General features: G+C 35.6%; 2 protein-coding genes across 2 annotated transcripts; both read left to right on the forward strand.

Annotated features, from left to right (window-relative positions):
* On the forward strand, nt 1–7,700 carry LOC105330146 (alkaline phosphatase). Its single transcript, XM_011431742.4, has 10 exons — nt 1–236; nt 532–752; nt 972–1,146; nt 1,395–1,570; nt 2,870–2,971; nt 3,067–3,169; nt 3,608–3,748; nt 3,961–4,152; nt 6,853–6,984; nt 7,214–7,700. The coding sequence occupies exons 1-10, from the start codon at nt 170–172 to the stop codon at nt 7,495–7,497; spliced, it is 1,593 nt and encodes a 530-aa protein (XP_011430044.3). The 5' UTR covers nt 1–169; the 3' UTR covers nt 7,498–7,700.
* A 494-nt stretch (nt 7,701–8,194) lies between these two features.
* On the forward strand, nt 8,195–15,142 carry LOC105330143 (alkaline phosphatase-like). Its single transcript, XM_011431741.4, has 10 exons — nt 8,195–8,488; nt 10,540–10,760; nt 11,203–11,377; nt 11,839–12,008; nt 12,326–12,436; nt 12,892–12,994; nt 13,237–13,377; nt 13,552–13,743; nt 13,987–14,112; nt 14,449–15,142. The coding sequence occupies exons 1-10, from the start codon at nt 8,401–8,403 to the stop codon at nt 14,673–14,675; spliced, it is 1,554 nt and encodes a 517-aa protein (XP_011430043.1). The 5' UTR covers nt 8,195–8,400; the 3' UTR covers nt 14,676–15,142.
* Nucleotides 15,143–15,799: the final 657 nt, after the last annotated feature.

A 15,799-nucleotide genomic window follows, 5' to 3' on the forward strand; every position in this document is an offset into this window, starting at 1 on the left:
CAACTGCAAGCAAACTAAAAAATCAAACAAAAAATGGATGTTTACCTAAGTCATTGATAAAAAGAAGTACTTTGCGAAAGAAGCCATCATTATCTACAAAGTAGTGTCGCTTAGATTTCCTATCTCAGAAGGACAACAACCTTTGGCGTCCCAGAAATTAATCTCCGACATGGAACTTGTTACTAAACTGTTGTTGTTATTTACTTTTATTCAGGCTGGGAAACCACAGGAAGAAGGTATGTACTGGTTCTGCAACACTTCATTTTCACATTCTGCTTTAAATTTTCCCACGAAACACTTCAGATTTTATCGGATGACCTCAGTCCTGTACCGAGCTAAATTATATATCTAAAAGGCTGTTCACATGCAGTATTAGTTTTTCAATAAACAAAATAAAAATATATGAAGTTGAAATTATGAGGGATTATTTTGTCTGAACCCCCTCCCTCCTATTCGAAATAAATCTATAATTTCTGCGATACATATTAATTGTTCTGCAACCAATTAACCGTTATATCTATTACATTATAGAACCAGATCATTGGCTTCAACTGGCCGAGAATGAATTAGAAACTGCGCTTAAACGCACCTTAAACACCAACAAAGCTAAAAATGTGATCTTGTTTATCGGGGATGGAATGGGCGTGTCCACAGTGACGGCCGCCCGGATTTACGGGGGCCAGCTCAAAGGGAGACAAGGAGAGGAGAGCGTTTTGGAGTTTGAAAAGTTCCCGAATGTTGGTCTATCAAAAGTGGGTCAAGTATTAGAAAAGTCAGTATTAAAAAAAAGCTATAAAAAATACAGAAAAAATAATATAACCTCCCCTCATTAATTTTTTATAAGTTAAGGCTCTTAAATCAAGTTAAATAATTTTGTTGAGATTGTACTTCCATTCCTATCTTTAATTTATCCCCCGTACCTGGTAAAATAAAAAAACTTGACCTCTGCATGTACGCCAAATAATTTGTAGACGTATCTCTGCGACAGACAAGTGGCGGATTCAGCTGCCACCGCCACGGCGATGCTAACGGGGGTGAAAACGAACTGGTATAACGTAGGACTGACTAGCAAGGCACGAATGGGGGAGTGTCAATTTCCCAAAGACTCCGAGATAGACACAATTCTCCAACAATCGGAAAAGGAGGGTAAGCTGATACGAACAAAAATGTATATTGTCATTTAACATGTATTTTTATACCCCCCCCCCCCCCAATACTGAATTTTTACCCTTATTGAAAAAATTTGTTACTTTGATTTAATTTTACTTCAGAAATGAATAAAATTTGGACACCCAATGCAAAAAAAGTCATTATCACTGCAAATCAATAGACATTTAAAAAATTAATAGATTGCATGTTCTTCTAATTCATAACTCATTTTTTCGGCGTTTTAGGTAAATCTACAGGTATTGTGACGACCTCCCGGATCACCCACGCCACCCCCGCTACCGCCTACGCCAAGGTTTCTCACCGCTACTGGGAAACAGACACCGATCAAAAGAAGTACGGCGGTGCTGGGTGTGGCCAGGACATCGCCCAACAGTTAATCTACAAAAACAGTGACATCGATGTAAGTTAACAGTGACATTCATGTAAGTTATCAGTGATATTTGTGTAAGTTAACAGTGACATTAGTGTAGGTTTACAGAGACATTGGTGTAAGTTAACAACGACATTGATGTAAGTCAACAGTGACATTGAAGTAAGTGAACAGTGACATCGATGTAAGTTAACAGTGACATCGATGTTAGTCAACTGTGACATCGATGTAAGTTAACAGTGACATTGATGTAAGTTAACAGTGACATTGATGTAAGTTTTCAGTGATATTCGTGTAAGTTAACAGTGACATTAGTGTAGGTTTACAGAGACATTAGTTTAAGTTAACAACAACATTGATGTAAGTCAACATGTAAGTTAGCAGTGACATTAGTGAGTTAACAATGACATTAGTGTAGGTTAACAACGACATTGATGTAAGTGAACAGTGACATCGATGTAAGTTAACAGTGACATCGATGTTAGTCAACAGTGACATTGATGTAAGTGAACAGTGACATTGATGTTAGTTTTCAGTGATATTCGTGTAAGTTAACAGTGACATTGAAGTAAGTGAACAGTGACATTGATATAAGTTAACAGTGACATTGATGTAAGTGAACAGTGACATCGATGTAATTTAACAGTGACATCGATGTAAGTTAACAGTGACATTCATGTAAGTTAGCAGTGGCATTTGTGAGTTAACAATGACATTAGTGGAGGTTAACAACAACATTGATGTAAGTGAACAGTGACATCGATGTAAGTTAACAGTGACATTGATGTAAGTGAACAGTGACATTGATGTAAGTTATCGGTGATATTCGTGTAAGTTAACAGTGACATTAGTGTAAGTTTACAGAGACATTGGTGTAAGTTAACAGCGACATTGATGTAAGTCAACAGTGACAACGATGTAAGTTAACAGTGACAATTATGTAAGTTAACAATGTGTGATAACTGCTGACCTACAAGTGATGGTGGCGAAAGTTAATAGTGGGTGGGGCAATAATTACTGTTCTACCAAAAAAAAACACCCAGTGACATTGATGTAAGTAAGCAGCGAGTGAAAACCAATTCTTTTTTTTAGTGTATATACTACTTTTAACACGAGACTGGTTGTAAAGAAAGTCTGTCAAATTGAGTGTTATTGTCAAAGAATCAGGTCTTTGTTTCTTCTCTGAAGGGTACGTAAAATGAAACATGAAAAACTGCAATACTTCACAAAACTTTTACGGGATATAACGGGGTGATGAGAGAGGTTTTATTATGAGAGGCAATATAATAATCAGTTTCTAGTAAGTACATAGGAGTTCTTCTTTTATAGGTCATTTTTGGGGGTGGCAGACGAGGATTCTATCCGAACACCACACGTGACCCAGTAACCAACTCCAGCTACTTACGACAAGACGGGATAAATCTAATTCAGGTGACGTAAATAATAATCATTCAGACATTGAAAGCTGAAGGCTCTTGTCCGATGTCTTGTCTAACTAACACTCAAGACCTGTGATGTTTTAACAGGAATGGAAGGTGATGATGGAGGATTCGGGACAGAACTACAAGTACGTGGAGAACACGGAGCAGCTGCGCTCTGTGGATCCAGCCACCACCGACAAAGTTCTAGGTCAGTAGCTCCATTAGATTGGCTGTCGATTTATTAATCATTCAATATTACCAAGAACATAACCAAGTATATTTTACCTCATAACATGCACTGATCTAGGGAGTGCCCCCCCCCTCCCCCAAAAAAACCCAAAACAAAACGAAGGTGGTTCATATCCATTCGATAAAAAAAAGAGAATTTTGAAAGTGTATCAAATACATGAATCCACGATGTTTTCCCCTCTATTTAAGAAAATCGATTGTAATTCACAGAGCTATAAACTGGAAAGACTAAAATCTGCTAGCTGAATTTCATGAAACGATGCTTTTTAGAAATAAAGGAATTATACATCGCGATATAAATCTAATATAGATACGTATTTAATAAAATATTTGAAGGACATTAGTCCAAAAAACGTATTATTTGAGTAAGTATACATATTTTTCATTCATGTTCTAGGTCTGTTTGGCAGTAGTAACATGGCATACGAATTACAGCGGGACAAAGGGCCGAAGGGAGAACCCTCTCTTTCAGAAATGACGAAAAAAGCTATACAAATCCTGCAGAAGAATAGCAAAGGGTACTTCTTGTTGGTAGAAGGTAACCTCTAGGCATTTTCTAATAATCGTTTACGTTATCTTTTAAAAAAGTCTAATGAATGAAACGTAGTTAAGTGTATGGCATGATAAGATATATATATACTGTTTCATTATTCGTGAGCGAGAGGTACTCACGAAATTCACAAAAATTGAACCAACACGAATTGTAAAGACAGTATTTCAAGTTTTTTTTATGATTAATTCGGTGTACAGGTGCAAGGATTGATCATGGTCATCACGACAGCAAAGCCAAAGTTGCGTTATCGGAGACATTGATGCTGGACGAGGCGGTCCGAGTAGCCACGGACATGACGGATGAACACGACACGCTAATGATCGTTACGGCCGACCACTCACACGTGTTTAACATCGCCGGGTATCCAAAACGAGGCAACGATATATTAGGTTAATTTTTTTTTTTTAAGTTACTGGCTTTGCTACGTACCAATCTGAATTTAAGTTTCCTTTAGCGTTAGTTGTAAGTAAATTGGTAAAGGGACCACTTCGTACAACAAAATATGAAAAAGTTCCGAAATAGCTTTTTTGCAAAGGAGAAATTCAAAGAAATTTAAAGGTGTTTGCCATCACATCCCAAGCCGAGTACATATACTTGCATCAGAGATGTTTCTTATACATGTACTATATATATATCATAAAATACAACAATAAGGCCAAAAAAAAAATATTCATGTTTCCTGTCACCTGACCAAAAAAATTAGGGTAGGTAGGTAGGAAAAAAAACTTATTTTTAAAAAATATTTTATTTTTAAAAACTTCAAGAACGTGTGTTATAATGAGAAAAAAGTATGTTCACAGTGCACAGTATGTTAATGATGATTCAAAATAATCAAAGGTCTATGTATTATTATGCATGTAATGTATAGAAAACAACCTGCATGGAAAAAAAATCGATTTTTTTTAAATTAAAAATAAAAACTAATAGCGAGCGCAGCTCGCCGGCGCGCAGCGCCGGCGCGAAGCGAGCTCTACCGGCAAGGCGTGTGTGAATAAAAAATTCGGACTAGTTGCACATTCATTCAACGGATTTTTTTGGCGTCAGTAAATCGGACCAGTAATGCATCGTTTTAATCGTCCCAGTAGTTCCCTGTAATCATGGCAATTTTTATCACTTCACACTCTCACGAGAATCAGCAAGACAAAACAATAACGATGTAAGCGACATACAGTCAATGTTACCTCTAAAGTTCACCTCATTACACTTTCAATCAAAAATAATCGTGTGACGTCACAAACGTTTACACATTGATCCGATATATTTTTTCGGAGTCAGTAAATTTTGACCCACAATTCATAGTACCAATGGTTTCCAACCTCACGTTCCAACATCACGTTCTCCCGAGAATGAAAGTAAAACCTTTGAAAAGCTTATAAGATGTGTAATTTTAAGAACACCATGCTTTTTAAGTAAATAAAACAGTATACTTCGCATACTTTTATTTCTCAGGGGAGTTTTAAAGAGTAAGACGACACTTAACCAACGTCAGCTTTGACGTCACAATAAGCACTGATAAGGGGAAATTACTCTAATTGAAGTTATTGTAAATCTGCTGAAATGACCAAAATCCTCTTAAAATCTTGCAAAGGCTAAGATAAAGAACAGCTGACGAATAAGGACATTTCTTCAGATACAGGAAACAGTTGTAAATTGCACTAATTTGGATGAATGCTCACAAATATTTTATTCACTATAATTACGGTAATTTCCTGAAACGTAACGTTATACGTAGCAGCGCCTTTTTTTAAGGGGGTGGGTGGGTGGATGGCAGCCTAATCCAAAAAATCTTTGCAAGCAAAAAATTCTAATCCTTCAGCTCTTTAGCAGTTCAATGCTTTCTTTATTTTCACTTCCATTTATTACATGCGGAGGGGGGGGGGGGGGGGGACAACACCATGTTCTTTTAACATGATAAGCAAATATTTTTAAGCGTAAATTAAAAATAAAATTAAACATTAATTATTTTTTTTTAAGTGGAGGGGCAAATCCATGGTAAGTCGATTTTCTATGTATAAATTGACAAAAATGAAAAAAATTTTAGCATGGGGGGAGCTCTATGATGAGTCAAGTTTTTTATGTAAGTTTAAGAAAAAATGTCTACTGCAAAAAAAAGGGGGGAAATCAATCAATCAATCATAATCACAATCACTTTAAAAGAGGAGATGCAGTGCAATGAATATTTATATATTAAAATCTTTATTATTTAACAACATTGTATCTGAGATTAAACTATTGTTCTACATATAAATAAATAAATTATAACAAGTCTTATAAACTATGAATAATGAAAATTTACTGAAAAATAGGTATGTTTTATTTTTTGGCATTCAAATTTCACGTTGTTAATTTTATTTTATTAATTTATTATAATTCATTGTTTGATCACATGCTGTGCTCGCCCCAACGGTCGCACCGTAAAACATATTATTATTTGCAAAATTTAATCTACATGTGTATGAATGTATTTATCCTTTTCTGGATAAATATTTATGTTTTGTTTAAGCTTAATGTCAATATCAAATTAGTGTCTGTACTTTCGTGTATTTGGGGTATTAGTCCATCCCTTTGACCCACTTACTATCGTACGTTATTATGTAGAGGATCTGTTTTATTTTCAAGATAATATAGACAGCAGTTTTATGATAATTTTAACATTTATTGCAGTTATTAACTAATAACAGGTTATTAACTAACTGTTATATCAGGATTCAAAGTAATAAACATCGTTTTTGTAATTTCCAATGCACAGTATGTTGTTGCATCACCCGTATTTATAAACCCTGAAAATAAGATAGTTGCAAGTTATACTATAACCACAAGGTTAATTTATGCAGTAAAAATGTCTGTATATTAGTTTACTATCATTATTTTGCCAGTGAGGTCAGTTTACACGATTGTGAATTTAGAAGACCGGGCACATTCACTTCTTCTTTTTGAGGAAATTCTGGCGAAGTTACCGATCACCATCATGATCACAAAAAAAACTTTTAGGGTCGGAGGGTAAAAGATAGGGTCGGTCGGGCGACAGGAAACATGAATAATTTTTTTTAGGCCTAAGGACATCCTAGAATTGGTCGTACGTTTTGTAGGAGTAGTGAACCCTATCCCAAAAGCCTGGTTCCCCGAGGATGACAAAGCGTATACCACCCTGTTGTACGGCAATGGACCAGGCGGGGTAACGCCCGATAAACCGAGACAAGACCCGAGGGAAGTGGACACAAGTCAGTAGAGCATGCGCTGTTTTAAATTGTATTTTTTATATGGACTTAAACTCTGTATCATATCTTTTTCTTTAGATGAATTATTTTTTATTAAACTTACAAAAGCACTAAACATGGCCGAATCGAAGTGGCGCAATTGAAAAGCAGATTCTTAGATGTAATTATAGTTACTGTTTTGATTCATTTTTTACATCATTAATGTCGAGTAACTACTCATGTCTTTTTGCAGCCGCTGACGACTATCAGCAAACAAGCGCCATTCCCTTGAAATCGGAAACCCACGGAGGCGAGGATGTGGCGATCTATGCACGCGGTCCCTGGGCGCATCTAATACACGGCGTGCACGAGCAGCACTACATATATCACGTGATGTCTCTAGCTTCCTGTGTTGGGACCCAGAAGAATAAGTGTTCCGTTCTCATAAACAATGGACAGGGACAGATAAACGTTCATTACTCCAATATAAAAGTAGTTGCTTTTTCAATTTTAGTGTTAATGGCTGGTTATTTATAGCAAGAGCATGGCCTAACGGAAACGCCAGTATAAATCAACTAGCATCGACATCAGTAGGTGTTAAGTTCATGTATGCATATATTTTCATTTTCAATTATGTCAATATACACCAAAATAATTATGTTTGCATGTACTTTAATTTTCATTTGTTAATTAAAAAAAAAATATATGCTTTCAGTTTGGCAGAATAAATTTTGTATTAACCAAAAGCTTTCATATTTATAACATGATGAAAACTGCATGTTTTGAGGAACATAAATACGCTCCAGTTTCATAAAACGATTTTCAATCCAGTGCACTTAATGCTTTCAATCACAATATATTTAACTGGTTCCTATCATTCATTAGATGAAATAATTAAAGGTTTCTTAAATTTGATCGTTAGTTTCAAGTTTCTTTCTTAATTCAACGCAAGTCGACCAATGTAAAACATGAGTATTTCCCCTTTATAAATGGATAGGTATATTTTTTCCAAGTGAAATTTTTCATTTAAATTTTATTCAGAGTCTAACTTTAAAATACCGGTACTTAAATAACAATACGTATTTTTTCTGAAAATAAATAACAAAACAACGTGGAAATTGTATTTATAAATGCTAATGTAAGTTTTCGTAGATACGTCATTCCATGCCATAATAAAATAATAAATGCGAGAAAATTTCTAATTATTTCAATTTGTCACCGCGGACAGCTAGGCCGTCTTGTTAGAACATTGAAACGTGCAGCACACGCTTTTCTTCGAAGGAAGTTACGTCAGGAGCGAATGGGATAGACTTCATTCACAGATTCGAGACCCTGGAGTTGGACTATTTGAAGAGAGCTGGGCGTGTCCCGATAATCGCTGCTAATTGACGTAACACGCACCTGGGCCTCTCTTATACAGAATGAATTACTTTTGACAGAATGGCAAGGAGCAACAAAATGAACCGTGTGCTGTGTCTGTGTCTTGTTTTAGTTCACTTACAGAGTACGATTGGAACGCATCGTCACGGTAATTCTTACAGATTCTCGTAGTTTATTTTATTTATTTATTACTATACTGAGCCATTGTTTTTCGTAGATAATCGTCTTTGCATAAAACGATAAAAAAGAATGAACGTTTCTTTGAAAACCAGAATACTAATCGCGTTAATATTTCGTTTAGTGTTGCCTGCTTTGAATTGCAACATACATAGGTTTATACCAAAAAAAAACCAACTTGATATTATTCATGACAACTGCTAGCGCAGGAATGTAATCTTTGACTCGGGGTCCATTCTTAATATTGTAAATTGTAGTATAAGGCGTGAATTTGAAATAAATTTGGTGTTGTATGGGTCAGAGCCGGGAGAAATTTCGCCAAGTTACAGCTGAAATTAATGGTAGCCATTTCATGCCCAACAGCGCTATGTTAGTGGGACAAAATGGGAAGAACAGACACACCGCTGCATTGTGTTCCCGACGGTCTAATTAGTTAATGTCCATCCTTGCTGTCCTACATATTTGTATTTTCTTAAACCCCAGCAGGGTATGAACAATGCACAATATTAAATTTATCTGCATACATTTTTTTTATTCTCTTAACAAAGATAGGTTTCGGTTAACTTTAATAAAAAAGTCTTTCTTCTTTCGTGACTAAAATTAGATATGTATGGATATGGAGCTTTATTTTTATGTGCGTTACAAATGTCATTTATCTCTGCGAAAATTAATAATTAAAAATGCATGCTAATTAGTATCGGAATGAATTACAGCTAGAGGAGTGCGTGCTTCAAATGTCACTGCAATAACGTTTTAGAGGCTGACTTCACAAAGGTCAAATGATAATTCACTTATGTCAACTGTATATTGAAGAACTTATATAAATACCTAATATAGTGATGTGTATTTATTTTAATATCTAATTTTAACTACGCGTCCATGTAAATTGGTGCAAATACCTAAAGTTAGAAGTAAGTTAGATACCTTTAAATAGTGGTATGTAAGTTATTTATCAATATTTACATTTTTAATGCCTTTCTTTTATATGATAAAGCTATACGAATTAAATTTGTAACATATAGTCCAATACATTACATCAATGACGCAAATGACGTATTGTGGGGTGCAAGCGGGGTTTCCATAATTATACGAAATGAAAATAACGTAGAAATATCAATAATTTAATATTTAGTTGAACATTTGGTGAAAATTATAAAAATATAACTAAAGTTATAAGTAATAATTCTTTGAATATTATGAGGTGTTCAAATAAGGTGGGACATGATCAAATCTATCATAAAATCCTTAAGCTTTATTGGATTTGATCACCCCAACCGTGTTTGATCGCCTCACAATACTAAAAAGATTCCCTATTTCTTATTTTTATCTAATTTACAATACGGGTCTATGCATATAGGTACAAACACTTATCTACTGAGAGAGAGAGAGAGAGAGAGAGAGAGAGAGAGAGAGAGAGAGAGAGAGAGAGAGAGAGAGCTGTAATCTGAATCATGCTTACACATGATATATGCCTTTTTGTAAGTCTACTTTAGTAATTTATTTTCCCCGATCAACCGAAGATAGGAAAGAAAGGTACCATGTGATTAACAAGCGAAAATTTAACACAAAACACTATTTAAAAATGATATACTAATTTATTGCAAAATATTCAGAATGTATTGTATTTAGACTCGAAAGCTTGTCTATATAAAACGTATTTTCTATTTTAGATAGCATTTTAGAAGAAAAATTGCCTGAGGTACTTGGTACCAAAGTAATAAATTCATATGCACAGAACTGCCTTGTCCCGAAATAGAATCTAAAAAAATATAAAATAACATACAGCGTCTATATATTTGTATATGCATCATAATGCCCCCCCCCCCCCCCCACCCGCTCGTTATATAGAAGCGGTTTTAAGACGATTTTCATTGATTTTATTTGCCTGATCGAATTTACAATGATCATTTTACTGTTTACATCCTTTAAGCACTTTTAAGTTCAATAGATTCAAAGCTCTCATGAGCGAGTCAAAAATTCATGTAGGCCATTTTCAAGTTTATTATTATTTTTTTATGAAAGGAAAGCCGGACTGGTTTGGAAATGCCCAACGTGATCTTTATGAATCGGCTAATCGGAACCTTAACACTAATAAAGCCAAAAATGTCATCCTTTTTGTTGGAGATGGAATGGGGATGTCCACCGTGACAGCGGCGCGGATCCTGAGAGGACAGTTAAATGGAAACTCTGGGGAGGAAAATATGCTGGAATTTGAAAAGTTTCCTCATATTGGGTTATCTAAGGTGAATGCTCGTGAGGGCACTGTTTTCATTTTGATTGTCTGCGTAAAATGTCTGACATGTTCAAAGTTTTGTTGAGCTCACTTAAGATTTATTTTGCTGTCGAAAAGTTTTTGCTGATAATTCAATAGAATTGTCCTTGCTTTAAACACTGTCAAAAATGTTAAACAATTAATTGTACGTGTTAATGGTGAATTAATTTCCTTGTGAATTTCCTTGCGTTGAAAAGCATACGTCGTGTTAATTTTGTTATTCTGTGAATCTACGTCGTCGATTTATACAAAATAAAAAAAGTTAAAGAAGTGACAATAAATAATTACACCTGGGCTAAAACAGAAGAAATATATACTTGACTTAAGAAATGAAAACCGTATATGTTCAAAATAATTTAAAGAGTGTAAAATTATTTCTAGATATGAATTGACCCTCATTTACTTTACACAAGGTATATTCCAGCGACAGACAGACCCCTGACTCGGCGGCTACAGCCACTGCTCTCCTGTGTGGGGTCAAGACCAACTCCCAGCTGATTGGGGTGGACGATTCCGCGGTGGTTGGAAACTGTAGCAGTCAGTTTGGCGCCGAAATCAATTGTATGAATGACTGGTTTGAAGAACAAGGTACACATTAAAACATATGATGCACCAATGTCGTTTTAGAATTGAACAGCACAGATGCGTGGATCTATAGAGGGGTGCCGCAGGTCCGCCCCCTCAAAATTCCAATATAATGAGCGTGGGCAACCCCCCCCCCCTTTTCTTGCAGCAATTAATTTTTCAAAATTACATATGAAAATTCGAATTTTGAGTTATAGAAGGTATACACCCCTCCCTCAGGATTAGAGTTTTTATGATTTCCAAATACATTTATTGCTTGTCAAGATTTTATAAGAATCGGCCCACTCTTTTAAAAACGATGCTACGTGCCTGCATATTATATACCTTCCGTCTCCAATATAAAATTATTGATACACAGACTGCAGCAGCAAAAAATTGTCAGTAAATAGAAGAATAAATATAAATCGGACGAACTTGATTCACCTCAATGTTGAAATGATTCGTTGCCATTTACGATTTTCTAGGAAGATCCATGGGTATTGTCACCAACACAAAAATTACCCACGCAACTCCGGCCGCTGGGTATGCGCACGCAGCCAGTCGTCTGTGGGAGGGAGACGTCCACATGCACGGTGTCCAGGGAGGGTGCAAGGATATCGCCCACCAACTAATCTACAACAACTCTAACATCCAGGTGAGAGTCTGTTCATATATTGAGAGAAAAAAATACAACAGCCCAACAAGTGCCCTCTTAATTAAGGCAAAAGTTTTCTCTGACAAGAGAAATAAATCTTACTGGAATAAACCAGTGCTTTCCCCTGCAAGAAATCTTATTAATTTTGTGATTTTCTGTAAATGAGCCTCAAAACCTAGTATGAGTACATCCTGTGTCGGTCCATCATAAGAATATATAAATATAAATTTTAAGTCTTGATGACCCAGTTATAGTATCCATGTAAGGATACATCGCCAGCAAAAGATTTTATGATGTATGGTTTTGAATTGGTTTAGGTTCTGTTCGGGGGAGGAAGACAATACTTCATCAGGAACAGACAACAGGATCCTCAGTATGGCGACGCTTACATCTCATTTCAACGCCAGGACGATCTGGATCTCATCGAGGTTCGGTTTTTACATGTATTTACATTGATATTAAATTGAAAGATTATTTCTTATTATTTGAAACGTTCTCGATAAATATTTTGCATGATAAGTATTCATAAACTTCAAAAACATTAAGAGGGCTTGATGGTTACGGCCATTTTAAAGCTATATTTACCTCAGTATGAAGAAGAGTTCTGTATAAAGATATAGGAAAATGCTGAAATTTAATCAAAAGCTAAAAATATTTGAAAATTTTCTTTATTAGAAGTTAGTAATGGCCAAAATTATCATATGTCAAAGTTTTGGGCAGATCTGACAGTTATTTTGTGGACCACATAGCCCCCTGAAAACTATGTTACATGGAGCTCTATAATAACTGACAGAGTATAATATGCTATTGTTACTAGAAATACACGCCGGAATTTGTTACTTTCTAAGCGAATAGCATTATTATAACCCCCATTTTAAATCAGATTTGGGGCAGAGACAAGAAATGGCGAGGATACACTCCAAAGTATGCTTGGAACAAGCAGCAATTTGATGCCATCAACCCCGACGAAACGGACTTCGCGTTAGGTACAATTCTGTTGATAATTTCAAGATGACTAGCCAATAAAGATTGATAGAAATTTAGTTAGCAAATTATTTAACCATAAATTACTATGAAAAAGAAAATAAATACTAGTACTCCAACCGAATCCAGTCTCGCAATAACTATGCTTCTGACACATTTTAGTCAATAGTCGGACGGGCAAAATCTATTTGTTTGGTCGGCCCATGCAGTACTATAAAATCTATTTCATGTAAAACTATTTTAGGCCTATTTAACCCCCAACATATGCAGTATGACCTGGAGAGAGACACAGGACCTAACGGAGAGCCTTCTTTGGCCGAAATGACGGATAAAGCCATTCGGATATTGAGTCATAACACCAGGGGCTATTTTCTGATGGTCGAAGGTAGGCTTGCCCATTTTTTCCTGAAAATGTCTGCTTTTTTGTACAATTTTTATCCTCTAATCGACCAGATAATTTGTAAATGATATTATTATTATTACTTTAATAAAATGGCCGTAACAAACATGAAAATCTTTCATATCGTCAGTTAAAAAAAATGCTATGCTATGGTTTCAGGTGGACGAATAGACCACGGTCACCATAACAACACAGCAAAGCGGGCTCTGTACGAAACCCTGGCCTTTGAGGACGCGGTGAAGACAGCGTTACAAATGACCAATTCCAGTGATACCCTTATTGTGGTAACGGCTGACCATTCTCACGTGTTCAATATAGGGGGACATTCCTACCGTGGAAACAACATACTTGGTAAGTTTATATTAGTGCTTTGTTATTTTTTAGACTTCGAAAGTTTTTCTTCGGAACAAACTGACATATATGGTTTTTCAATTTTTTTTTACTGAACAATTATTGAAATGGCGTATTAAAGGGGTATCCAGTAATCATTAGCATGAAAAACGTTCTCGCTCAAGACACAGGATATTCTACATTGTGGAGGAAAACCATGCAGAATATTTCTATCACTTTATACGCGTTTTCGATTTTGATCAGGTGTTGTAAACCCAATTGCCCCAGAAGAACTCCCCGTAGATGGGAATGCCTGGACCACTCTTAGTTACGGAAACGGGCCCGGATACGACTGGGGCTTCCGGAAGGACCCCAACACTGTCGATACCAGTAAGTCATTGGTGACAATACCAGTAAGTCAAATCCTTGGAAATGTGAAATAGAAATAAGGGACTTTACATGTTTCAGAAGTCTAAAACATAAAACTGTTTTTGGTGATATGCGGTGGGACTAACGTTGTGCTCGTGGTAGAGTAAAAGAACAGCTGATTTCAATCAAATTGGTTGTTAAGTCATTTATGTTCTGTTGAACAAAAAAAAATATTTATTTGCTCGTTACATGCATACAGAAAATGAAATACCGGATTCCATCGGACGCTAGTTTCTGATATGTTGAATACGGATGGATAAATGCATATAATAGAACTTCTATATATGTTTCTTTCAGCTCACAACGACTACCGCCAGGTGAGCGCTGTTCCTCTGTTGTACGAAACACACAGCGCAGAGGACGTCCCAGTGTATGCCACGGGCCCCATGGCTCACCTGTTTGACGGAGTCCATGAACAGCATTACATCGCTCACGCTTTGGCGTACGCGGCCTGTGTCGGCATTAACAAGCAGCACTGTAATGGGCTCAGCCAAAACAAACCTATTTTTACTCCGATGACGTAAAAGAACACTATATACATTTTCCTTGGTGATATTATCATTCGTTATCCAAATATTTTGTATCCGCCATATTTTGACCGTGAATTACAGAAAGATTTGTCTAATGATGACTGTTTTATACTCATGTTGTACTTATTTATCTATTATTCAGTTTCTTAGAAATATTAGCTGAAGTATTTTTTGTTCGATTGTGGTATTATTGGGCAAGTCTCATATATACTGGACCGGTGGTTCAAATATTTGCATTTTCATTGAAGTGCCATAAATCACATCTTTTGTTCGATGTGATTTTATCAGAATTGAATTCCGAGTGGCAATTTTAGCTTTAAAATCAATTAAAACTGATCTAGAAAATGCTGGTGTAATTTTGGAAGAAAAGCGTCATTGTTGAATATCATCGAATGACAAGAAGGACTTCAAAGTCCTCTCAGTATCTAATTCATTTGCAAATAAAATACATGTCTTACAAAGCATTTGTTTTTAATTGTGAAAATATTGTTAAGAACATTAATCATGCATGGATCTTGGGAGGAGTCAGGAAACCCCTTCAAAATTCAAACTGATTAAGTCCACTTTCAAATAGTAAAGTCACAAAAAACTGGTCTTGAGCCCCCTACCCTCCCATTGCATACAAAACTACCCCCTCCCCCTTTTGAGAAAAAAATCCAGATTTGCGAATGTTATGAGAGCATTAATACAAGAACTAACTCAAACAAGAATTGTCCTCATTTTTTCATATGACATAAATATTAATTAAATACTCCTTCAAAATCAAGATATTTACACTACTTTTTAAAAAAAGAAGTGAAAGAATGTTAAGGATTTAAATGAATATATTTATATTAAATTTCTGGAAAAAATCGTATGCATGAATATTATAACTACAGGTACATAATGTAAAGTACGTAAAATGTGTACACTAATAAAAGATCATACAAAACAAAAACATATATACTGCAAAAAAACTAACTCTTTTAATATTGGATACATTTGGCTTACTGTCTTTTTGGATTACTCAAATGTATAATATTGTCCACATAACTCACTAAGTGTTTTCTCACCAACATTTAACATGCACATACTAAAGACAAAATGATAAATCAAACAAATACTTAGTATGTCTCAAC

This window comes from Magallana gigas, chromosome 3 (genome assembly GCF_963853765.1).
Source record: "Magallana gigas chromosome 3, xbMagGiga1.1, whole genome shotgun sequence".
Classification (NCBI taxonomy): Eukaryota; Metazoa; Mollusca; class Bivalvia; order Ostreida; family Ostreidae; genus Magallana; species Magallana gigas.

Bases quoted from the DNA above. Each gene is read 5' to 3' on its own strand.
- LOC105330143 (XM_011431741.4), top strand. From the start codon at position 8,401: ATGGCAAGGAGCAACAAAATGAACCGTGTGCTGTGTCTGTGTCTTGTT. The intron at 13,744-13,986 runs GTAAGTTTATAT...GATTTTGATCAG, and splicing joins CCGTGGAAACAACATACTTG to GTGTTGTAAACCCAATTGCC. The intron at 14,113-14,448 runs GTAAGTCATTGG...TGTTTCTTTCAG, and splicing joins CCCCAACACTGTCGATACCA to CTCACAACGACTACCGCCAG.
- LOC105330146 (XM_011431742.4), top strand. From the start codon at position 170: ATGGAACTTGTTACTAAACTGTTGTTGTTATTTACTTTTATTCAGGCT. The intron at 3,749-3,960 runs GTAACCTCTAGG...TTCGGTGTACAG, and splicing joins GTACTTCTTGTTGGTAGAAG to GTGCAAGGATTGATCATGGT. The intron at 4,153-6,852 runs GTTAATTTTTTT...TACGTTTTGTAG, and splicing joins ACGAGGCAACGATATATTAG to GAGTAGTGAACCCTATCCCA.